This window comes from Cervus elaphus, chromosome 15 (genome assembly GCF_910594005.1).
Source record: "Cervus elaphus chromosome 15, mCerEla1.1, whole genome shotgun sequence".
Classification (NCBI taxonomy): Eukaryota; Metazoa; Chordata; class Mammalia; order Artiodactyla; family Cervidae; genus Cervus; species Cervus elaphus.
In genome coordinates, this window is record NC_057829.1 from 66,401,484 (window position 1) to 66,427,107 (window position 25,624).

Sequence of the window (25,624 nt, forward strand, 5' to 3'; positions counted from 1 at the left end):
GTTCCCTTGGATCAAGGAAAAAGAAACAAAAACAAGAACCTGGGCTAGTGAATGTTTAGAGTTCATCTGCAAGGCACTCTGAAGGACAGCTCACACGTCAGGACTCAGATGGCTGGAGGCCCTTTCTGTGAAGGTGAGAGCTCTGGGAGCCAGATTACGGCTCCTGCTCAGAGAAGGAAGACAGGGCATGTGGGAGCGATGTGAAAAGAAGGTATGGATGTGAGGTGGGGGCATGGAGAGCGATACCCAGGAGGACCTTCTCCTAGCTTGAAGCTACTGGTGTAGGCAGATCTCTCTTATGACTAAGGTTAGAGCCCAGGTTGAAACTGCTGATCTCTGCTTTGAAAGGAAATTCTAAAGCAGTATAATTTTAATTACACACACACACACACGATGTTCTGGGGAGGCAATGTCTTCAAACACCCGAAACTACCACTGCCAGGGAGAGCTGTGGTTTGGGACTCACATTCAGGTCTGCAGGTGGAAGAGGGACTGATTTCTTTACACCTTTCTCTGGCTCTCAGCCAGATCCTTTGTTCACGATTTTCCAGACACCCAGGGAAAAGCAGAGAAGAGTCCCAGGGTTAGGTGTTGTTTATGAGAAGCCCTGGCAGCCCTGGATGCAGACGGAGGCTGCCCCATATTTGCAAGGGGGTCTGCCAGAGCGGGCCGTGGCTTTTCCCTCCTGGACACAGTTCAGTTTCTCTTCGCCCTGCCTTCATCTGCTTGACATAACTGGGTCTCTCTGACCACTCCTCTGGACTACGGGGCTCTCCCTGGCAGAGTTTCCAAGACTGATGCTCTCCTTCAGCTTTTAGTGCCCCTTACCTGCCTCTGCTCTCGACAGCTTCCCCTGAAAACCTGCTTTAATTACGTGATGGGCTGCCTCCTCATCACCATCAGCCAGGCAAACAAAGACCGGTTCCCAACTCTCTAGAAGCCCGCAAAGCCAGTTTCCACATCCAGAGCCAGGAACTGCCTGTCCTCCTTATAACAACTGCACATATTTGCCATCAGGTAGAACAAGAACCTGAAATCCATCTCAGGAATCACTAACTCCCACAATCTCGAATCATGTGTTTAAGCTGCTCGGCTAAGGAGAAGTGAGCTCCCTGCCCGAGTGTCTCCTTACCTAGCAGATCTGTTCCCCTGACTCACCCACTTGAGGGTTATTTAGCAGCAGAGGACAGGTTTCACAAACGCATTTGATCAGGTATACACATATATCTGGAACAGTAACAGAAATTCCAGGTTTTTTGTTTTTTTTTTTTAACTTCTGTACATTTTCTTTCAGGGTCATTAGGGCTGTGGTACCAGTTGCTTGACCCCCCGTCACGACTAAGCATTTTGGCAGCTCTGCCCATTGCTGACCAGCTTCCAGGGGGACCATGGGTGGGAGGGTGGAATGGGAAGATGAGATAGGAAGTTAAGGAATTTTAAGTAACTTTTTCACAGAATCTCTGTCTGAGAGTAAAGTCTTTCATTTTTAGGAATACTTAAAGCCTTAATTAGTACCAGTCATTAAAAGGCCTGCTCTTGAACTAAGCAATGCAGGGAATTCTCTTTTTCAAGTGAAAAACAAGAAATTGGCTGAGTGGGCAAGAGCTTAGGTCAAAGGTATTACCTAATAGGGACGTGGTCAGTCAGTGCCTCACAATGAATGTTGTTTCCACAGAAAACTCCACGACCTTTCTCCAGTCCCCAAAGGTTGCCATTAAAGGACAATAGACAGCAGATTCCCTTCTTAATTAACATTTTTATTAAATAACCCATTTCAAATAATGGTTAAATTCTCTAAATTTATATCATTCTATTAACCATAATCTAATCTCATTAACCTTGAAATCCCAGTCTTAACTACCCAATTCTATACACCATGGTACTATCTACTAAACTAATTAAGTGACCTTCAAACTATTTCTCCTCCATATCAGATCATTATTTTTCTTGCTCACGGTTCTTTGCTGGATCTCTCGTGATCTCTCACTTCCTGTGAACCTAGTTTCTGAAGGTCCCTGATCTGGGAAGAACTTTCTAACAAAGTCAAACCATACAGGACTGTCTGACTTGATTCCTGCCTGCCCCCACCCTCTATCCAGTAGCTCATGCCTCTTTCCCAGGCTGAAGATCCTGTGGCTTAAAGGGAACTCCATTTCTATGGCAGTTCGACAGCTGGGAGCAGGGAGTCCATTCTCATCTCTGCCTAGCCAGGGTGGGAGGGGTGGAGGCTGGAAGGATAACAACCACCACGGCCTCCCACCTCCTCTGAGGAAGCACCCTTGGCCTGAATGCCGCTCCTCTAAAGACTGATTCGAGGGGACCCTAGTTCCTCCTTTTCATATCCCTAAGGCTGGCTGAGGAAACAAGAGCCTCACTGCTAATTCCAGCTTTGGTTTTTCTTCCTTTTGACACTCTGGCCAAGAGAAAAAAGATCACAGAGCTGTCAATTCCCACTTTCTTAGGAGTATGCTTACAAAAGGTATTTCTTTTCTTAAGCTCCACCTTTAGAGTCCCCAGACGCAAGATCCTCTACTTTCTATATTTGGGCTCTAAACAATTTCAGAGAGGCATAGTCCTCTTGCTGAAGTGGTCTGTACAAACACAAGAAAGCTGTTTCTTTTCCTGGGCCTTACCCTCACCAAGATAACCCTAGGCCCCATGAGCGCCATCTTATGCACAATTGAGAGAAATACTTTAGGTAAAACTTGATTTTTGTTTAAAAGTGAAAAGCTAAATAAAATGATCAGAATTTACCTATTCAAAAACATCCTGGGTTGTAAGACTTGTTGGACCAACTTGTAAATTAAGCTGAAAAATACCCAATTAATTCAAAACCTGATAGATACATACAACCATATATGTGACTGTAATTTTATAGAGGAGACCTGAGAAGAATAAAATTAATGATAGTTTCATTGCTGAGTGGGATTAGAGGAAATGAAAGAACTTTTTAGTTCTTAATTTTATGTAGTACTTTGATATGATTAACAATGAGAATATATTGCTTTACTTATGTATTTTTGAACACACTGTGGGGCTTGTGGGATCTTAGTTCCCTGATCAGGGATCAAACCTGGGCCCCCTATATGGAGTCCTAACCACTGGACAGCCAGGGAATTCTCAAGAATATATTGCTTTATAACCACAATCTAGTAAAGAAAGGAAATAGATGAGACTTAAACCTGCCCCCTCCCCAAACCTAAACCTCATAGAGACTCACAGAGCTCCTGCTTTCCTTTTGGGGACATAGCTGAAACAACCTCTGGCTACATCACACACACACACACACACACACACACAAGAGCTTCTGAGAGCAGGTATGGAAGGGTTTGGAGCAGGGGGCACTTGTCTTGTGCTAACTGGTCTACCCTCAGATCCAGCAGCAAAGCACTGAAGGGGCCCTGGCAGTTTGTCTAACACAGAGGGAAAAAAACAGGCAGCGCACAGATGGAACAAGTGAGATAACTCTAGGAAGGGATTATTTGCTGGAGATAAAAGCGATCAAATTTGTCAAATATCTGCAGGGAAAGGGAAGAAGAGTGTTAGGAGGCAAATGGAAAGACGCTGCCAGACAACGATGGAGAACCAAACCAAGATCATAGTAAAGCAAACTGGCCACACCACCAGAGACACATGCCCTACGGCGATGAGGGGAGACACCATCTCTCTAGACGCTGGTGCTCCCTCACAGCACCCTGGAGCGGTACTGTCCCGTTCTCATGGTACTGGGTCACCACCCTGGCAGGTATACCAGATGTTGAAAATGAGGCTTATGGGGCATGCTGGGGGCTTCAGAATCAAGAAGCGGTCCTAGAGGGCTGACTCCAAGGGTTGACTGGTTTGAGGTTGCTTGGTAGGACGCATTGGAGCTGCAACTGTTGATCATTCTTTGAGGATACTGCCTCTCTGGTGTCTGGGTTACCATCGTGTTCTGTCCCAAATTAATATCAAATGAAGGGGAGCCTGCTCTTCTGGTACACAGTTCTTGGTGTAAAGCGTAAGGCTTTTAGGCGGCAGAAACCTCCTTGTGGGACACCAACCCAAAGCAGCAGGAAATAGACACCAACCCTGACGGCAGTGGAGACAGCCAACAGAAAAAAACAAAACACTTCTAGGATAACTAGTGTGTGGTTGATGGCTCTGTTACCTTGAGAGTGCAAGGTAACAGGGCACTGGTATTAGCATCCATAATACCAGATGCAACACAAAACCCTCAACCCAGTCATCAGAGAATCCTAGAGTTGGGAAAGCATTTTTGAAATCTTCTGTTCCGACCTCCTCCCCAGTGGGGCAGCCTGTTGCTTGTGTGGGGTCGTTTATCTCTGGCTTTCTTGGACCAGTTAAACGATATCAGATTGGTTGCTAAGGAGGAAAGAATCAGATGCCTCCAGGCCCTCCACATCCTGGAATGGTTCATCTGCCCATCAAAGGCTATTTGTTTCATATCTTTTTCTATCTAGATCCGTGCAACCAATGAGACAGGCTACCTTGGTTGCCAGGTGACCGAGCCCTCCGGTAACCTCACCTGAACGCCCTCTCCCGTGAGAGCGGAGCAAGACTGGATCTGCCAGAACCGGTCACGGACGGTGTGCAGGTTCAGCCCTTCTGCAATTTCAGAGGCAGGGGCTGCTGTCAGCAGATCCTGCTTATTAGCAAAGATGAGCACGGGCACACAACTTAGCTTTTCTTCCTCCAGTAATTCAGCTAGTTCCTGGATCATTTGGGGAATAGATGGGGAAGGGGGGGGGGATGAAATCTATGATATTTAACCATGCACTTCTAATTGAAACTAAATAAAAGTTAAGCTGATCAACTAGCAACTTTCAAGGGCAGTGGTTCTCAAACTTGAGCGAGTGGAAGAATCCCCTGGCAGATTCCCGGGCCCACCCCAAAGATGCTGACTTTGGAAAGTCTAAGCCAGGGCCCAGGAATCTGCATATGCTCCTACTAATAAGGTAGTTCTGTTATAGGGGGATTCATAAATCATACTTAGAGAAACTCAAGGGAGAACAAAAGTTGTGGTTAGACATTTAAAACTTACCCAAGGTTATTATATGCAAATAACTTTCAATGCATATATATACACACATATACATATGTATATATGTATGTATATGTACAGATACATATGTAGTTTTAAAAACTTGAATAAAAATGACAGTTGCTTTACAGACTATAATTCTGATTCATCAATCTCTATCTCCAAAACATGCATGCGTGTGCATTACACTTCCTTAAACCCACATCCTAAAGTAACTGCATTAGCCTATCTGACAAGGTCACTGAGTTTTAGGTGATAGTTTGGGATCTAAACTGTATGTTAATTCTGTCTGCAGCAAGTCTGGGAGAAGGTATACACTTACCTAAAAGCCAGGACCCACCCCTTCTCCCCTCGACCCACATTTTAGCCACTTAAAACACTGGAGCTCTAGAGAGAACTAGATGGTTTGACAGGCAGATCCCTGTCTGACACCTTTCAGCCCCAAGTTCACGTGTAGCGCTGGTTCACATGAGTGATGGTCCAGAAATCATCAAGGTATGGAAGGGAGAGGGGCTGTCTCCAGGCGAGTTCTCAAACTAATTTCCAGGGAAAAGGAACATAAATGTGGGGACTTCTACCTTTGGAAGGCCATGTGTGGTAGTTTAGGTCACTGGCCAAGGGCTGTACTAAAATGTAAAAATATAAGCACACTTCCCCAAAGACGTCCATGTTACTGCTCACTTATTATCAGTGTACTAAGCCTGGGTAAAATGGTCTATATCCGCTGCATCTCTATTAAAATTGCATTTGCTAATTGTATCATGTAATCACGCTGACATGCACCCTGCACTGGAAGCAATATTCAAAGTATACCTATCTCTTGGCTTGAAAAGAAGAGCAGCTTAGTCTTGGCTTGCACATTTCTTCCCATACTTTCTAATTTGTTCAAGTAACCCTCGGATCAATTAAGTTGGTATTGAAAAAAAATGCACATAGAAATGGTAGGTGAACTGTCCTTTGGATTCACTTCTCTGTGGCCTGGGAAAAAACCTGGAGAGCTTTTGGGCATGGTGGTAAGTTCCACTTGCTTGTATCTTGTTTATTTAATTTGATTAAAACTAAAAGCCTTTAAATGAAAAATTGTTTAAAGAATTCTCAACTAATTTCTTTTTAGGCAAGTGGTATTTTGCCTACTTGCCAGAATGACTGTCTTGTTTAAACTGCAGAGGTTAAACAAAAAATACTTTTCCTCACTCTTATACATTTACAAAGTGGATTAATGAATACCCAATTGTTTGGGAAATATCTCAACAGAACAATTATTTACCTGACCTGTCTCTTCAAATCTTTTTCTGTCTGCGCTGTCAATTACATATATCTGTAAAGTGAAAGAAGAAGGTTATTTCAATGAGCAGATATGGAAAAAGACAGGGCAGTACATATATCTGTAAAGTGAAAGAAGGTTACTTCAATGAGCAGATATGGAAAAAGGGCAGTTTCTAGCGAAGGAGCAGATGATTCCTCATTGGCAGAGTTCATGTTAGCACAGCATACAGAAACTGAGCTGGTCACTCGTGTCAACAATGGACACAAAATAAACTGATTAATTAATTAATTAAGACGCCGAGAAGATACCTCTGGCAAAGCTCCAAAGTAAGAAGTAAGGTGAGCCAAGCAGGATAAAAATAGCTACATTTAATGGGAATTCACTAAGCATTCTTTATCCTAGATTTACTCTATTAATCCTCATTATCACTCCATGAGATAGATTTCATTTTTTTAAATATCTATTTTTATTTATTTGTCTATGCCAGGTCTACTTGTATTGTGAAATGTGGGATCTTTAGTTGCAACATGCAAACTCTTAGTTGCAGTATTTGGGATCTAGTTCCTTGACTAGGGAAATGAACCTGAGGCCCCTGCATTGGGAGCATGGAGTCTTTACAGGGACTATAAATTAAGTTTTTCCGAGGAGCTTCACCTTAGTGAAATTAGTTGACTCTGTAGGCAGAAACAGGTTAACAGAGGACATTTACACCTTGGGAAAATATATCACTGATGAGGCGTCCCTATATTTAATTATTTTAATGAGCATGTGACACTGTTAAGAAATAACCACAGAATTCTTCAAAACTTGTACACATCCACGCATGTGTGCTCAGTTGCTAAGTTGTGTCTGACTCTTTTGCAACCCCGTGGACTGTAGCCCACCACACTCCCCTGTCCATGGGATTTTCCAGGCAAGAATACTGGAGTGGGTTGCCATTTCCTTCTCCATCTAGATTTCATTTTTATCCCATTTTATACATAAATAAACATAAGCCGAAAGAAGTTAAGTAACTTGGCCCAAGTCATGTCTAGTACTTGACAGAAAGGAGATTCAAACTCAGGCATACGTGACAACAAAGTACCCAGTTTTTAAAAAATGATTTATTTGGGTGGGCCACATTTTAGATGCGGAATTTTGACTTGAAGCATGTGCAACCTTTAGTTGAGGCATGCAAATTCTTAGTTGCAGCATGTGGGATCTAGCTCCCTGACCAGGGATGAAACCCCGGGCCCCTTGCATTGGGAGCATGGAGTCTTTGCGACTGGACCACCAGGGAAGTCCCCTCAGTTGTTCTTAAACATTCAGCTATTTATTCTGTGTCCAAAAAAGGAAGGGATGGTGCTTGGAGACATTTACAAATCCTGTAGTGCTCGAACGTCATCCTTGTGGAAGTACCATTTTGATTATGAACTGTAAGCTGTCTTCAGGTTCCAGTGATGTCCCCCTCATTCCTACCTTCAGAGGCTGGGAGGTTAAGATCAAATACTGGAAACAGCAGGTGTAGAGGCTTTGCCAGAGTAAGAGAAATTTTGTGACTTACTGTAAATTACAAATCCCAAGCTTTCTCTCCCATCACTGTATTTTATTTCTTGCATAAATAACATTGATATAACAATAAGGGAAATTAGGTAAGATCAAAAAAGAAAGAAAAATTACCTATAGTTACAGAACCCAAGAACATTTATTATTTTAATTTCCTATGAAAGTTCCCTTCTAATTCTTCTTCATATGGAAATTTAAGAAGAAAATCAGGTATATAATTTTGTAGTCCTTTTTAAAATCAGTGTATTAAATGTTCTCCCAGTTGCTAATCTTAAAAATTATCAAAATTTCAAACTCTCTCTAAGGAAGTTAGAATTGTTATTAAACTCGCGGTATAATGGAAACATCCTTTTAAAATAACATATTTATTTAAAAACACAATGAAAAACAATCTTCAGCTCCCACCTTTACGAGGCTTATAATTCTGTGCTACTCTGAAAACTTGCACTCTCTTGAAAGAAAAAAAAATTAAAATTCCTTTGCTTAAGTTATTGTTGTTTAGTTGCTAAGTCGTGCCTGACTCTTTGCAACCCCATGGACTGCCAGGCTGCACTGTCATTTAGAGTCGCTAGTGTTAAACATTATACCAGGGACCAGGTTCAGCCTTTTCTCTGAAGACTACCCTATGTTTCCACTTGTGTTTCCTTCAGGGAGAATCACAGGAAGAGGAAGGATGGATGTGTTTGGTCTCAGTACTTATTTGTGGTCTTATTATTGTTATTGTTAATATTACTCTGACTCAATGTCAATGCATACCACAGAGATACAAAATTTGATACTGTGTGGTAATTCACTTTGCAGAACATGCTGGTAGCTTATTTTTCCACTGGTGTGTCTCACATTTTCAAAGTAGCACACACAGTATAAACACAGATGTAGAAAGAAGGAATGCAATGGGAGAGTGAACCTCAACACAAAAGATCTGATTAGAACTACTTGGGAGTCTAGAGTGGATTAAAATGATATTCACTCAGGCAAGAGAAGGAGATGATGTCTGGGAGGGAAAAAGGGTCAGGTGATGCCTGGGAGGGCGATCTGGGCTCAGGTTACAAAGCAGGAAAACATGTGCTTGGGGGCAAAAGGTATGAGTAAGAAGGTAACAGTAGAAGAGGCTGAAAATACAACTAAAGATACAGTTAATGGGAATTCACTGGTGGTCTGGGGGTTAGGATTCAAGGCTTTCACTGCCTGGGCCTAGGTTCAATTTCTGGTCAGGGAACTAAGATCTCCCAAGCTATGCAGCGAGGCCAAAAAAAAAAAAAAAAACCAAAAAGATAGTTAAGAAATCAGTGTTTGGAACTTCCCTGGTGGTCCAGTATCTAAGACAGCACTTCCAAAGCAGGGCGTCTGGGTTCGATCCCTGGTCAGAGAACTAGCTCCCACATGCTGCAACTAAGAGTTTGCATGCCAAAACTAAGACCTGATGCAGTCAAATAAATAAATAAACTTCAAAAAAAAAAAAATCAATGTTTGATAAGATTAAAAACAGATGGGAGAGAATAATCAGAAACTAAAAGAGAGTTTTAACAGTAGACAAAGAAAGATGACCAGTCAAATACCAAAGAATTCAGAGGCTTAAAGTCAACAAGAAGGAAGTTTTAACTTTTAATTATTTGCTAAATTACTTGCTGGGCTTCCCTGATAGCTCAGTTGGTAAAGAATCCACCTGAAATGCAAGAGAACCCAGTTTGATTCCTGGGTTGGGAAGATCCCCTGAAGAAGGGAAAGGCTACCCATTCCAGTATCCTGGCCTGGAGAACTCCATGGACTGTATACAGTCCATGGGGTTGCAGAGTCGGAAATGACTGAGTGACTTTCATTTTCAAATTACTTGCTATTTATTGCTTTGACATGAAATTTCACAAAAACATTTTCATTAAAAGATTCCAAAGGAGGATTTTCCTAAGCTATACATAAATTTTCCCTATCATTTAGCATTTTTCTTACATAACTTTTATGAAATTTGAAAACTACCGTACCATAATTCCAGGAGGAAGGCTATAAAACACTGCCCCACTTATTAAAAGGGCCAAGTGAAAAAGTCATAAGCACAAGCCCATCTCGTGATCCTACAAATCTGTTTTTCTGTGCTGGCACATGCCTCTCCTCCTGGTAACCCCCTCCCCAGCGCTGCCCAGTTTCTTCACGCAAGTATCTGTTTCTGGTCAATAGCTAAGGATAAGTGTTAAGGATAACTGTTCAGTCGTGTCCGACGCTTTGTGACCCTGTGGACAGAGGCTTCTCTGTTCCTGGGATTCTCCAGGCAAGAATACTGGAGTGGGTTGCCATTCCCTTTTCAGGGGGTCTTCTCTGACTCAGGGATTGAATCCAGGTCTCCTGCACTGCAGGGAGATTCTTTACCGTCTGAGCCACCAAGGAGGCTTCCCGCTCTGGTTAAGAACAGCCTTTTTTTCTTCCTTTCTTTTTCTCATTAATAACATGGGTGTTAAAAGAAAAAAATAACATAGGTGTTGAACCAGTCATGCAAAATATATATGTATATATATTTAAATTTAATCCAAAAACAGATAATCAAAAAACAGTATCAGAGAAAGTTAAATACAGTGCTTTTAATTGATCTTATAAAACTCTATGGATCTTCAAAAATTGTCATAAACCTACTCCAAAACTGATAATCCATGGCACTCAGAATGAGAATGATGCTTTAAGCAAAGCCAATTCACATCTTCATTGGCAACGGCTTTGACATTTTTATTTGGTTGAGGGAAGACCACCTAGAGGAAAAGATTTTCTTCTGGATGGAAGTTCAGCCAACTCTGCATTATCTGGAGACTGATTATCCAGCATGTGAATGGGGGGCTCTGTGTTTCTCCTCTTGCTTCTGGGCCTCCTCCCTCCTGCTGCCACCTTTTGGCCAATTTATTGCTCCTGAGTATTTTTCCACCAGAGGGGTAGGCAGAGACAAGAAGACATGACACTAAAAAGTGTGGCTTTTTATTGAGCACAATAAAAAAGTCTAAGCAAAAGTCTAAGAGGAGGTTGAACCTGACTGACAAGGAAGTTTTCTGGATAATCTGTGGTTTTCAGTTATGTGTGCTCTAGTAGTACTGATGCTCAAAGTGTGAATGATGTGATGGAGATAATACAAGAGACGGTTGTGGAGCTCTATCTCACTTGATGTCATTTGGATATGGAAATGATGACAAATTTTATAAACTATGTTGTGTTTAAACATAAGACTAGTAATGATAAAGTAAATGGAGTTTGGTAGTAATATTAACATATACCTTGAAAAAAAGTGATGTGCTTTTAATCTATCAAAAGGCCGTTATTTCCTGGCATGAGAGAAAGGGAAGGCATCCTACACCCTCCTTTCTGTCATACCTCAGGGTTAATTTCTTAGTCACTTCCCGCAAATTAATAAAGCTAAAGTCAGATGTTCTCTCAGTGTCATCATTCCTGAGAATAACTCTGTACTTTCAGGAGTTGCTCTGATTCTTTCAAACCTCTAGAGAAACATACAATGTTCTAAAGTGGGAGTTGGCACTCTTTCTGTAAGGGGTCAGGTAGTAAATATTTTCAGCTTTGTGGCCCATACAACCTTTTACAACTATTGAACTTTGCTGCTGCAGTGCAAAAGCAACCATAAAAAGTAGGTTAAAAAAACAAAAAAAGAATGTGGCTGTGTTCTAAGAACTTTATTTATGGGCACTGAAATTTGAGTTTCATATCATTTTCAAGTGTCATGAAATCTTATTCTTCTTTTGATTTTTTTTTCCCCAATAATTTAAAATGTGAAAACCATTCTTAGCTCATGAGCTATACAATAACAAGAGGCAGGCTGGATCAGTTTGTCGACACCTGCTCTAAAGCAAGAATCTATTATGGCATTCTAGAAAGAATTGAAAAGAGTTAACCAGGCAACGAAATGTGTCAAGCCTCAACCCTGGTCTTCTAGGCAGCGTGGAGTCTAGGATAATAGGTCTTTTCAACCAACAGTGGAAGACTATTAAATACAGACAACCAACCAATATAACCCATCACCACTGCCACTCCAAGCTGCTACAAAACGGGCAGACAGGCTAAGAGTCACAGGGCCTTAGAATCTGACCCTGGGGACTCAGCTGCTCCTCAAGACTTATTTAATCTCAAACGACACTGGAAAATAACAAAAGGTTTGACTCTGAATCCAAAATATTGTCAGATATGGCAGTGCAGTATACCTGGAGAAAGCTCCTATAGGGTTATTCTGAACTGATTTTACGATAATTCCCAGATGCTCTCTCTCAGCTAATGGGGAGTGCAGAATCCAAGGTCATATCACAACTCCCTTGCAGTCTATCCTCAAGGTGTTAGAATGATTTAAAGTTACCCTGACCTAGAAGTTTCTGAGACCTCTTCATGGAGCCTTACAGACATTAACGTCCTCATATACAGCTCTCATTTGGACATTTCTTTCAAAGTACCTAATGGAGCAGGTGAACAGATAGAACTGTGATTTCTCTCAATCACCTGCTGTTCCCCTACTCTTGACTCAAAAAAGCAAAAGAGAATCTATAGCTTTTTCTTCCCTCCAGTTTTATTGTGATATGATTGGCATAGAGCACTCTTTAAGGTGTATGGTATAATGATTTAACTTGAATCTATAGCTTTTTTTTTACTAGCCTTATATCCTGCAAACTTGCTACAATCACTTATTAGTTCCAGGAGTTTCCTGTTGATTTTTGGGATTTGAAAGACCGAATGTTTAGTTTTTCTAACATGCAGTTTCCTATAACAATTTAAAGGCTGATTTCTACACTTCAGGTATTTATAAGTGAAATAATATGATGGCTTATATTTGATTTAAAATACTTAAAAAAATAAAGTGGTGGTAGGGGAGATGAAACAAGATTATCAAAAGTGAAATTAAGGAAGCTGAAGGATGGGGTTTCATTACTTTTTTGACCTCTACATAAATTTAAAAATTTCTAAAATGATATTTCAAAGCCAGATACATTATTTCAGATTACAGAAGAAGTCTCTTTCTGTATTAAAAGGGAAAATTTTTCTTTTCCCCCCAACATTTCTCTTCTGTTTTCCTAGAAGGTATACAATACATTTTGGAAGAATAGTTGGCTGAACAGATGGATAAATGGATGGATGGACATGTCTCATCTTCTTCTTATCCATTTAAATCTTCAACTTGGCACCAGGAATATACTGGAACTTACCTTCATCACAGGCCAGAAATATGATGAGCCTTTGTGATGCCCATCTCAGTACCTCAACTGTGTTTACTGATTTGATGATAGTTCAATTTTATATTTTGGTATTATTTCCCATTTAAGAATTGGGAATAATAAATGAAATTGCTACTTCTCATAAACCCTCTGTGAAGCAGATGCTCCATCCTCTTCACAGAATTAATAAGCCCCTGGACTTGACCACAATGATACAGAACCTCAGAATCTGAGAGCTGAAAGGGAATTTAGAAGTTATAGAACTCCACATTCTACCTAATGTCGGAATCCATCTATAATGATGATCCATTTCATTTATTTGGTACTTTTCTAAGCACTGGGGATAGAACAGCTGGGAAAAAAAAAGGCAAAGTTCCTGTCTTCATGGAGCTTACATTCCAGTGGGGGAGAAAGGTAATATATAAAGATGTGTCTGAGGTGAGGGACTATACCATGAGAATATCTAAGGAAAAAGAATTCTACCATTGGAAACAGTGATGACAAAGGCCCGGAGGTGGGAGCATGCCTGTTTTCTAGGAATGGCAAGGAGGCCAGTGTGGTTGGTACCAGGTGAGAGGAGAGGGGCTTGAAGCCAGCAGCTGGGGGGCTTTGTGGGCCACTGCAAGAACTTTGGCTTCTACTCTGTGCTGGGAAGCATGTTTTGACAGGATCACTACAGCTATGGTGTTGAGGAGAGACTTCGGGGAGACAAGGCAGAACTTAGGAAACTAGTTAGAATGAAATTGCAACAACCATTGCATGTTAGCAGTGGAGGTGGAGAGAAGTGGGCAGATTCTAGAAATGCTCTGAAGGTAGAACTGACAGGTTTGGCTGACAGAGCAGATGCAGGGAGTGAGAGGAAAAGGGGCCCAGGGTGAGTCCAATGTTTTGGGATGAATGGGACTGCCATTCACTGAGAAGACTGGAGGAGAAGCAGGTTTGGGGAACGGGTGGATGAAGATAGGAATTTGGCTTTTGACACACTGAGACTGAAGGGAATTACTAGCCATTGGTGTGCAGATGTCAAATAGTTAGCTGGCTGTATATGATACTGAGTTGCGGGTTGGAGAGAATAGTTTGGGACTCACCAGCACGTAGGTGGTGATTCACACCTTGGAAGTGGATGAGGTCACCTAAGCTGAGACTTAGAGAAGAAAAGCACAGGCCTGAACTTGGGCACTCCAACATTTGGAGGTTGGGAGATAAGGAAAAGACAGCGATGGAGATCGAGGAGGGGTAGCAGTGGGTGTCAGACGATGAGATGGCTGGACGGCATCACAGTGAAATGAATATGAACTTGCGCAAACTCCGGGAGATGGTGAGGGACAGGGAGGCCTGGCGTGCTGCAGTCCATGAGGTTGAAAAGAGTCAGACACGACTGGGCAGCTGAACAACAACAGCAAGCCAGTGAGACAGGTGAAAAACCAAGACAGAATGGAATTCTGGAAGCCAAGGAAAGACAGTGCTTCAAGGACAGCATTCCAGCTCTGTTCCATGGGTTGACAGTTCTAGTGAGATAAGTAATGAAACCTGAACATGGGACTCGGCACTAAGGATTCTCAGTGAGCCTGAATGGAGGGTTCCGAGTGCCTGCACGGAGAGGAAGTGAAGACAGAGAGCACAGAAAACTCTTTCAAGGAGTTTGTTATAAAGAGAGGCTGAGGAATGGGACAGTATCTGGAGGGGGGGGATGTACAGGAAGACGAGTTCTTTGTTTTAAACAAGAGCAACTACAGGATGTGTGCATGCTGATAGGAGTGAGCCAATAGAAAGAGACTCATTAGGAAGCAGTCTTACAGAGGGAAGCTGTCTGAGATGCAAGGCGAGTTCTATTGACTCTGAGGATATCAATGTGTTTTGCAGCTTATTGTCCCTCATCATAATTAAATTCAAGCTTTCAGTCAGAGGTCAATGGAAATATTATGTAACATTTTTTCCTACCCAAGCTCACGAGAGGCCCTGGTGTTAGGGTATGACCATGAGAGTGAGTGGCTGAGGTGGGGTGGATGACAAGCTCGCTGGAGGGGAGCTGAAGGAGCTGAGACTGAAGTATCGGATAAATCGTACATAGACAGTGAAATTTCCAAGAATCCTAAAACAGTAGTTCTAGAGAACTTGGCAGTGAGCAGGGAGCTCGACTCAGCCTCTGCCTGCGTGAATGCTGCCTGAGCTGGGAATCCCAGTGCATGAGCAGCTTCTACTTCTGGACAGTCACAATTATAGGAAACTTTGTCCTTATTCTGCGTTAAACCCTAACAATCCCCAAAGTGCTCTTTGCCCGGTCCTCTAGAACTAGTCACAATGAAACTAACTGGAAACAGTTCTAAGAACTTTCTCTTCCAGGAAGGACATCTTCAGGTCTTTCAACCATTTCTCATACATCCTGGTTTCCAGGACCTTCACTATCTTGATTGCCCTCTTTGGGATATACCTGACTTAATGATTTTCTTGGAGTGACGGAGTCAGTGGCTCTCTCTTCTGACTTTTCTGTTGTTCCAATCACTATGGTAATTAATAAATACTTTATTTGCCAGGGTGGGTGTGGGCACAACACTGTTACTGAGCGACAGCAAAATATCTTACACAAAGCTCCACAATCTGTCTGCTAGCCCTAAATTCATCGTGACAGAGAGCAATGTTGTGGCAACGGAATTATTGACAGGATAGATCATCACAGGGTAAATGTTAGCAAGACAGGGCAGAAGAGATTATGAACTGATGAATCTGAAGGAATACTTACAAGAACATCAGTGTTTTCAAAATAATTCCTCCAGTATGGTCTGATTTTCCTCTGTCCGCCAATGTCCCAGACATTCAGTTTAAAACCTTGTGATTGTACACTTTTGATGTTAAAACCCTGAAACAAAAACACCAAGTTATTTCAAAACAGAAGGGATATATGTATACCTATGATTGATTCATGTTGCAGTTTGACAGAAAACAACAAAATTCTGTAAAGCAATTATCCTTCAATTAAAAAAAGAAAAACACACCAAGTTTTACTAGACTTTGAGATCACATTTCTGACAAAGGTACATTTACCAGCTATGTTATTTGTTAATTCTGAGATACTCTGCGGGATAAGAAACAGATGATATTGAAAACAGTTTGCTCTGATAGGGAAGAAAAATGTACTTACATGTGTTCCCATCACTTGGGTTGGAGTTGGTGCTCATGACATCATGCTGAGTGCACACAAGCATGCCACTACTGGGAATGAGAACTACTCAGATAATAACACAAACCACCTTCAATCCCCATCAGTCCTCAAGATGGTAACATTTAATAGGATATTACATGTAACTAACAAACAAAGCTGAATCTGCAGACTCAACAGAACAGAACTAATGCGAAATTTAAAGAGTCAAGAGCTACAGTCTGGAAGACTGGATTCTTCAAGAGCAACTCAAAATGAAAGAAATTTTCCTCATATGAACTGATCAGGAAAAGGAAGGAGCTGAACTTAGGACACGAAGGGGGAGGCTGGTTTCTAACTAGAGTAGTAGCCCTCGTGCGGGTGGTGATGAAAACAAACCAACAAAATGAACATGTGAAACTGTTCTTTAATAGGTATCTCTGATGAACTTGAAAGGTTCATTTTCAGGACAGTGATGCCAGGTGGAACTTTGGGGCAGGTGAGCCAATCAGGGGCAGACAGAATGGTGAGCTGGGAGTTTGGGTGCAGAGAAACAAACTAACAAGAACTTTGGGGTTTGACGAGAAGGCATTTTATAAGCAAGAATTTAAAAAAAGAAAAAAATCTTCTGGCAAGAACAACATAGTGAAATCAGGATTTGAAAAACCCAATCAACAGCTTGCTCCTATAGAAGTGACATTTCATCCAGAAGAGCTGGAGTTAGGTGGGTCTGCAGATGCCTCCACAAACATTTGCCTCTCCTGGCAGCTTGCCAGCACAGAAGGACAAGACACAGGCAAGGGTATAGGAACATAGCCACCCAATTTCCACCAAGGAGACTCAGTCACTGGAGGACAACTGGGGATGATGCTGACTACAGCTCCTCGAAAATGCCAATGACTGAGTAAATTAGAAGTTTTAGAACTCTTAAGGGAAGTGCCTTACGCTTATTGTAAAAGGTAGCTTCATTCTGACTCATTGACAAAACCACTTTTATGCATTTAAAAATCCTACACTTAACTATGTTATTAAATGTCAGACAATGAATCCTTTCTGGAATGAGGGAATAAATAAGAGTAAATCCTGGAATTTGACCATATGTTAACTGTCTTAAAAGTCTGTAAGTCACCAAACCTAACAAATCTGCTAGAAATTATTCTAAAGAAATAATAATGAATGGGTGCAAACATTTAGAGACATGTACTGTAATAGTACTGACATATAGAACAATGTAGAAAGACGTTCAAGACGTTATTATGAAGTGAAACAGATGATAAAAAACAGTATACTCTGTATGAGCCATTTTCCACTTTTTATTTTCAACATGCCCACCAAAAAAACCTAAAAGGATACAGTTTCAAATGTTAACAGTGGTTATGTCTGACTGGGCATTATAGGTGATGTCTAGTTTCTCAATTTTACATATTTACATATTTTAAATTTACTATTGTAAGCATCTATTATTTTTTCTAATATAAAATAAAAACACATCATAGGTGTGTTTTAAAAGACTAAATACAAAAAAAAAAAAAAAAAAGACTAAATACAAAAATACATTTGTTCTAAATACAAAACCTTGACTTAATATAGTAACACATCAAATAGAGCCTGAAAATTAGAACTGGAACTTGGGGTCCATAACTAGGACTTGATGTTCCTCCTCTCAGTATTGACCTCCTCATTTCAGTGGTGCTCTTGACAGAGACAGCCTATCTCTAATACTTAAAAACAAAACAAAACAAAACAAAACAAAACAACGTAGTCCTTCTTTTTCTGGCAGAAATCCTGACACACTAATAGGTGTTTTCAGCTCGTCTAGACTAGACTACTGTAATTTGCTCCTCCTCAGGCTATACATTAAATTTGTTCAGAAGCTGTAAAATTGCTCATTTGGTAGCAGTTGAAATGACTTTTCTGTAAAGAGCTGCAAATCAGTTAAGACTCGCTGGCCATCAAGTATACATACCAGCATGGCCATTCAAACAAGACATCGAGCTCATCGTAGGACAGTGACAGAAAATGCTAAATAACTCTGGTTTTGCTAAAACCTCTTGTCCAAACACTTCAAAGTAAGACCAACAGGGCTGTAATTAGTTAGGAAGCCCAAAGGCCTGGCCAAAGGTCAAGTTTTCTCAGGATTTCTTGTAGGAAAGGAGACCTAAAGAAACCTACTAGGGTTCTTCCAGGCAGGACTTGTCTGCAGCATCCATGCTGGGAGTACCACTAGCCTTGGCTTTTGCTTGCTTAGCCTTAGAAAAGAGGAGGGTTGATGAGACTGGATTTAAAAATATGGGCAGGGACTTCCCTGGTGGTCCACTGGCTAAGACTCTGTGCTCCCAATGCAGAGGACCTGGGTTCGTTCCCTGGTCAGGGAACTAGATCCCACATATTGCAACTAAGAACCAGAGCAGCTGAATAAATAATAAAAATAAAATAAGAAGCTTAAAAAGATAAAAGTAATTGGGTTTTTTCTTTTAAAAATTGACATACGTTTGTATTTATGAAGTCTGAAAAATATACACTAACAGTGGTTTTTCTCAGGGTACTCTGCTTTTTTTTTCTTTCTCTCTGTGCTTTCTGTATTTTCTACATGTATTGATTTCAAAATCAGAGAAGAATAACCAGGATCCCTCTCTGGTGTTCTTAGTAATTACTGTGTTCTAAATTGCTTAAGTATCTGTGAATTTGTAATATTGGATCTTCCACAGAGACTACTTGGAATAAGATTTCTAAGTTGATGTGTATTTTTCTACAAAATCAGAGAAGATAAGGCTATTTCTAAAAAGGAATCACTTAGATCTGAGGGAACTGATGTGTCTTGATATGTATAGACATATATATTTAAATGATTTCTTTTTAAAAAATTGTTGTAAAATATACATAATATGAAATTTACCATTTTAACCATTTTTAAGTTTGGTTTACTGTTGTGTAACCATCACTGCCATCCATTCATCATCTTGCAACTCTGACACTCTATGCCCATTAGACAATAACTCCCCATCCCTCCCCATCTCCAGCCCCCTAATCACTACTGTTCTCTTTCCTGTCTCTATGAATTTGACTACTTTAACTATCTCATATAAATGGAATCTCTTGATATGTTTTTGAAATATGAGATTATTTTGAAATTGCATAGACTTTTCTCAGTAACAAAACTTACAAACAGACACAACTCTATTCCCCATTTTGTCTTTCACTTGCTATTAGCGTCTTCCATGTGTCACGCAAGCATGGGGGCGAGGCAGAGCTCACCTGTGTCGGTGTGATGTGGCTGATGTCTTCAGATGCCAGCTGCTTCAGAAGAGTGGTCTTGCCAGCATTATCCAAGCCCAGGAGAAGGATTCTCACCTCCTGGTCTGGTGCACTTTTCAGTTTGCGCAGAATTGAGAGTAAGCCCTTGAATAACCATGAAGAACAGAGGTTACTTTGGGGGCACTGACTTTGATATTACTGGGTATCTGAACATCTTCTCCTTGACAAGAGTTCTTGGTTGTGGAGAGCTTATTGTTACCCATTTTAACATCATTTATTCCATTTGCTTATACGTTTTTGGCAGAAGCACTTTAGTAAATTCAGCAACTTAATAAATAGCTTAGCTCATTCTTGTTCCTCTTATTAATCCAGCTTAGCAGTTACCTTAGATCTCCTGGGAGTATGTACTTGTAACCAACTCATATTCCTGAAGCCCTTTATATACACTTAAGAGTACAGACTCACCATATCTGACTGTAGGAAACTGATTTTTTAAATTTTTTCCCTTTATACTAGAGTGAAGTTTCTTGTGGGTAAGGACTGCAGCTTTCATCTCCCACAACGCCTGGCACGACACCATGATAGTTGCTGAACTAAACAGAATTACCCACCCAAGTTAATGCATGATTTCAAGGTACTATTTCAAAAAGTCATAGAAAATTCTACTTGGGCTTTTTAGAAAAAAGACTTTGTTTCAGTTCTTGTTTAAGCCTTCATCATTCAAAATACTCTATCATCTTCTAACTTTCACATGATCCTTACAGGATGCACATTACAGATTTATCTATGTTCTTCAGATGAAGAATCTAATATTTAATACAACAGAGACATTGAGGAATTGAAAGGTCATTTTGGAAGCAAAAAATATCAAAATTTAACCAGGATATTTTTGACTAGTAATCTCATATTTTTGTTTCTGGTTTTTGTTATTACTCTTTTTAATGGATGGAAATAAGTCATGTTGCTTTTTAGCTAAAAACATAAGAAAAATCTTATAAGATAGTTGTTGTGTCTTGCAGCTGACAATCATTTTCCAGTGAGGCATAGTTACATCAAGAATCAAAGAACCCCAGAGTTTAAAGGGCATATAATCTAATCTCCCAGCCCAAGCGGAAATTCCTTCAAACTGAGTCTTAGAATTATATAAAATGGTTATGTTTTTATCCACTTTGCATCAGGAAATAACTCAAACCAGTCAGTTCACTAAGATCAAACGCTAATTCTGTGAAATAATTTTCAACAATTGAGACTTTGGACAATGATATGCAAATATGCATAATTATAAAGAATTCCTTTCTGCTTCAGATACACTTTGTTTACCACTTCTAGTCTTGTATTCACACTGATCACATTAATCTCTCCATGCCTCAATTTTTACCAGCAATAAAATGTAAGGTTTAGGTTAAGAGACAAATTCTATCCCACAAGATTTTGAGAATAGAGAATGAACAGATTTGAAACAAACAAAAAAAGATAAGCAAGGGTTTTTTTTTTAATGGCATATTTTTTTTTCTTTTTATCTAATCCAGCCTTGAATTATTTGACACTATTCCTTTTTAAAACTCTATTTATGAGCAATCTCCCTAGCTTCTATTAGCTACATTGCAATCACTCATTTATAATACCACCTTTCAGAACAGTTAAAATTAGAATTCTGAGATCCTCAGGGGACTGGTGATATAAAAAGGCTAAGAACAGGGAAAATACATTGTACTATTCCTCCTGAGTTCCTGATTAGATGTCCTCATTACCCCTTCCAATAAAATTCTATAATAGCTGGAATTTATCACATTGGTACATTAAACAACAGTATAAGAAAAGAAAGTTCTTCTCATGCATCATTTACTAGTGAAGAAATTATGAAAAAAGGTATGTTTTCTATAAAATATTTTCAAGGTTTAAAGTAAACAAATGCTTTATGTTTTTCCTCATGTGTCTTTTTCAAAAAAATCACTAAATACAAATACTGCTTTCTATAGGCTGAGAGCTTTTACATACTCATTATGTTCGAAATTGAATGATTAAAAGAAAAATATAATTTCTATTCATCTTGAAAGGAGAGAAGCAAAGCATGGGTGAGAAAGAAAACATTCCAACTACAGCTAAGCATTATTAATCTAATGGTATAAAAAAATAATATCTCTACATTTCCAATGAGCAATTTTTCCTCATTAGGAGACAATAACTTCACATGTTTCACTTTTAAATGAAATTACAGAGAAATGGAAAGTTCAGCTAATATTTTCTTCCAACAAAATGACAAATGGCATCTCAAGCATGGTCTCAGCAAGACAAATGCAAATACAATACAGCATCATATTAACCCAACTCCTGAGGACAGGGGATCACAGGATTATCAGGGTTTGCTAAATAGGGAAGACGGTATTTATAGATATCAGGGTTCTGCCTGAAAGGGACAAAGTAAGCTGATTTAAGAGACTGGACAAAAGTGCAGAATAAGTCTACTCTGTGCTTCTATTCATATATATTTATATTTTAATGTCAAACGAAGGGAAACAGCCATTATAAGTCAATTTTATTATGGGGCTGAGTTTTGAGGTATTCAGTTCAGTTCAGTCGCTCAGTCGTGTCCGACTCTGCGACCCCATGGACTGCAGCACGTGGACTGCAGCATGCCAGGCCTCCCTGTCCATTACCAACTCGAAATACAAGGAAATGAATCTTTAGTGTACTTTCGGTCAATATAATCTATTCATTCATTTATCTTAAACACCCATAATGTGCCCCAACCAAGTACAATGACAACAGAGATAGGATCTCTGTGTAGGATGTGTACTCCTATGATGTGAAATAAAGGCAATTTAAGAAAGAGGAACTTTAGTTAATTGGGTATTGTGGGTTATCAGCAATGTATCCACACAAGTTACCGCACCCTGGTGGACAGAAGCATTCTGACTCAGCCACAAAACATTTGAACAGTTTTTTATAGGCAAATCATGAACAGATATGCTGTTAACGATGGATATTTTATCTGCCTCAGTTTAAACTCAGCCACTGGCAGAGGCCTAGTGTGCTGACCTAAAATGACACAAACTAGGTCATTCAAAGAAACTGGGATGATGGAGAGGGAGACAGGAATATGTTGGTACATGGAAAATATATGTGGCTGTGAGGAGCAGCTAAAAATTAAGTATTAAAATTAGTAAGCCAACTGGCAAGTACATGCACTCCCCATAACTACCTTAAACGGAACAGACTTTAATTTATTTTTACCTCACCAAAAAAACACTGGTGCTGCCCAATGAGGCCTTGTTAATTTCCAGGAACTCCTATAGTTTTGTTAGGGAGAACTTCACCCAAATCTTGTCTTCTTTCTCCTTATCTCTCTACTAAATAAATACAGTGTTCCCTGAGGAACAAAATACTGGCATCTCCTCAGTTGGAGTGGGTTCTTACTTCATCAGTCTTAATGAAAAATACATTATGGGCTTTAGAGTTTCATAGACTTTTATTCAACATCCCAATGGGTAACCTCCGGCATAGCTTTATCTAGAAAATGGGAACAATATTTATATCTCAAGAAAAATGCTATGAAGATTCAGTCAGATGATGTATGAAGCATGCACACAGAGGGAACTCAAAACAGTTGTTGTGTTTATATGTTTCTACTTTTCACCGACCATTTTTGACCAGAAAACATAAACTTGGGAACAATCTTCAAATGTCAAACATATTTGATAAATACCACTAACTTTATATATTCAGAAATTACTCCATAAATAATTCCTGAATGGAGGATTCATCTATTAAATAACAGTGATTAGTTATGCACAAAAATTACTGTCAACTTAGTATTTCACCAAGGACTTGGTATCCTAAGGCAGGGGTAAAATAGCTGACCTTCTAGGGGTTCAGAGAAATCAATAATGGGTTTTTGTTGCTGTAGTCCAAATTTTAAAAGAATAAATATATATTAGTCATAGCTGAAGGATTAAGACAATAAATAAACCTGGAACTCTTGTAGAGTTACTATGGGGACTCATGGTTATCAGATATGACATACTTAATCATACCACTGACCCTTTAAATTCCTTGTTCCACTTACAGTTCTAAGAATAGCCATACTTTTGGAGATGGAAAAAAAGTGTATTTTGGAAATCAGATGAAGACTCCTGAATAATTTGCCCTAATTCCTTATTGTTTATTGTAGGAAAAAAAATAAAAAAAGAAAAACAAAATCTGTCTTGATCACTGAATACAACAGTTGTATACAATAGTGTTGTATACACTGTCAATTTGTTGTATAAAGTGTCAATCTGTACCTGGAAAAATAAGCAGTGGCTAATTTATTGTGGCTTGTAATTATAAATTAAACAATCATGAAATTACACAGGCCACTTCACTGATAAACTGGGAAAAGTTAGCCAGCTGTCATGCGTTTCTCCTTTATGATGCCATCCCTTTCTCTGTTGGCTTGGCATGCCTTTTTCATTTCAATTCTAGTTATTTTCTGTGTAAATATTTATGTTTGTACTCATTTGTTGAGAAAAACTTAGCCTTTAAATGGACAGCTCATGTATAAACGATTAATAAAAAGCAAACATGTAAAAATCTGTTTAGCCTGAGGTTAATAAAACTGCAATGTAGCAAGTGTTGAAATGTGATTGGCAACTTCAGATCCAATAATGTTACTTCTTTAACAATCTGACAATGTTAAATCAATTGAAATAAATTTTTCCTATCAAAATTTACTCATTGGATGATCTAACCAAGTGTACATGTGTTTGTTTTTTTTTTTTCCTTCTGGACATCTAGCTTTTTCTTCATAAATCAATAGAAGTGGTTCAACAGTTCTAAAAGTCAAAAAGGGACTGGAGTTGGGACAGGGAAGTAACTATAAGCTTGAGTGCTAGCTCTCTGCAGTTGGTAAATTTATCAGTCTGCTCCAAACGCTCCAAAATAAAATTTTTCTTCCACTAGTTTTAAAACCACTCAATTTCATTTTAATACCCTCCAATTAACTGCAGAGAAATCAACAAGGAACAGTGTCAAGCGTCAAATACGTCACATAATTTACGTATTTGGGAAAGCTTTATTCTGGCTTGAAGAGAAAAAGCTAGCCCCAAATTGATGGTCTCTCTCCCTTTTTAATCTACTCCAAACTGAGATTAAGGCCTTTGCTTCTGGTGTGGTCATATGCAAAGGAAGGTGACAACAGGTCCGAAGTAAATACTAAGGATCTGGCAGCAAATCTGCCTCCACCAACACGTACTGAACAGGAGACTGGCTATCACCAACAACCAGACCTTGCAGAACCCTCAGCAAATAAAAAACTCGGGACTGCAGAAGCGCGCCCGACACGCAGACACAGAGACTGCTTAAAATACACGAGACAACCCTTCCGAGCGGCACCTCTTTGTGTCCGGGGATTTACACCCTTACCCCCCAAAGGCCCTCACACAGCAAAGAACAGGAGAGCTAGGCTACCATCTCCCCTGGTACCGCCAGCACGACCTCAAAGACAGCAGCGCTGGCCCTTCTCCCCGCTTCTAGCCGGGCACTGGTGAACCCCACTCTCCTGCGGCACTTGGAGGCCGATTCCTTGGGAAGATTTAATCCTGCGTGCAGAAGCTGCTCTCCGCAGCTCCTAGGATCCGCCCTCATCCCAATCCCCAGAGTAATGATGGAGCCCTGGCTGCGTACCGCGACAACCCAGCACCCTTCCAGACCCTTCCCCTAGTTTCGGACAGGTTGCAAGCCCCGCCTTCCTCCCCAGGCCCAGATTCCCTCCAGGGCCCACACTCGGGGCTCCCTGCCGCCCCCCGAAACCAATCCAGGACCCGGACATCAAGCTGAGCGCCAGTCCGTTCTCTCCTGTCTTTAAGCGCGGTGGCCTCCCTTGGGCCAGGGGGAGGGAGGCAGGTGACCGACCAGATCCGGAGGGACCCAGGCCCCCACACTCACCATCCTCCCGCCGAGTCCCTCCTCCTCCTCCTCCTCCAGCCTCCCCCGTTACCAGGGGCAACTGCTACGGCGCCGCCCCCGACGTCCCCCGTACGCACGGCGGAGGAGCAAAGCAGCAGGACGGGGCGGGGTCCAGCTCCTCTTTCCCCAATGTGCGCAAGCGCGCCAATGTGCCCTCCCACTGCGCAGGCGGGCTGCTGGAGCGGCCGGAGTAGGAGGCAGGCTGCAGAGACCTGGGGAATGGTGAAACCTCGCCCACGTGGCCGGCGGGG

At 40.6% G+C, this 25,624-nt stretch overlaps 1 protein-coding gene across 2 annotated transcripts in view; it reads right to left on the reverse strand.

Annotated features, from left to right (window-relative positions):
• ARL3 (ADP ribosylation factor like GTPase 3) overlaps nucleotides 1-25,512 on the reverse strand; it is a 29,764-nt gene extending 4,252 nt beyond the window's left edge. The window contains exons 1-5 of one of the 2 annotated variants that reach the window (XM_043925511.1): nucleotides 25,353-25,511; nucleotides 19,428-19,571; nucleotides 15,777-15,893; nucleotides 6,309-6,359; nucleotides 4,526-4,711 (exon numbers count right to left, since the gene is read on the reverse strand). In XM_043925511.1, the coding sequence (XP_043781446.1) occupies nucleotides 4,526-4,711; nucleotides 6,309-6,359; nucleotides 15,777-15,893; nucleotides 19,428-19,571; nucleotides 25,353-25,355 (501 nt within the window). In that variant the 5' untranslated portion in view covers nucleotides 25,356-25,511. Of the gene's footprint in view, nucleotides 1-4,525; nucleotides 4,712-6,308; nucleotides 6,360-15,776; nucleotides 15,894-19,427; nucleotides 19,572-25,352 lie in introns of both variants that reach the window. The other variant, XM_043925512.1, reaches the window with a different exon arrangement.
• Nucleotides 25,513-25,624: the final 112 nt, after the last annotated feature.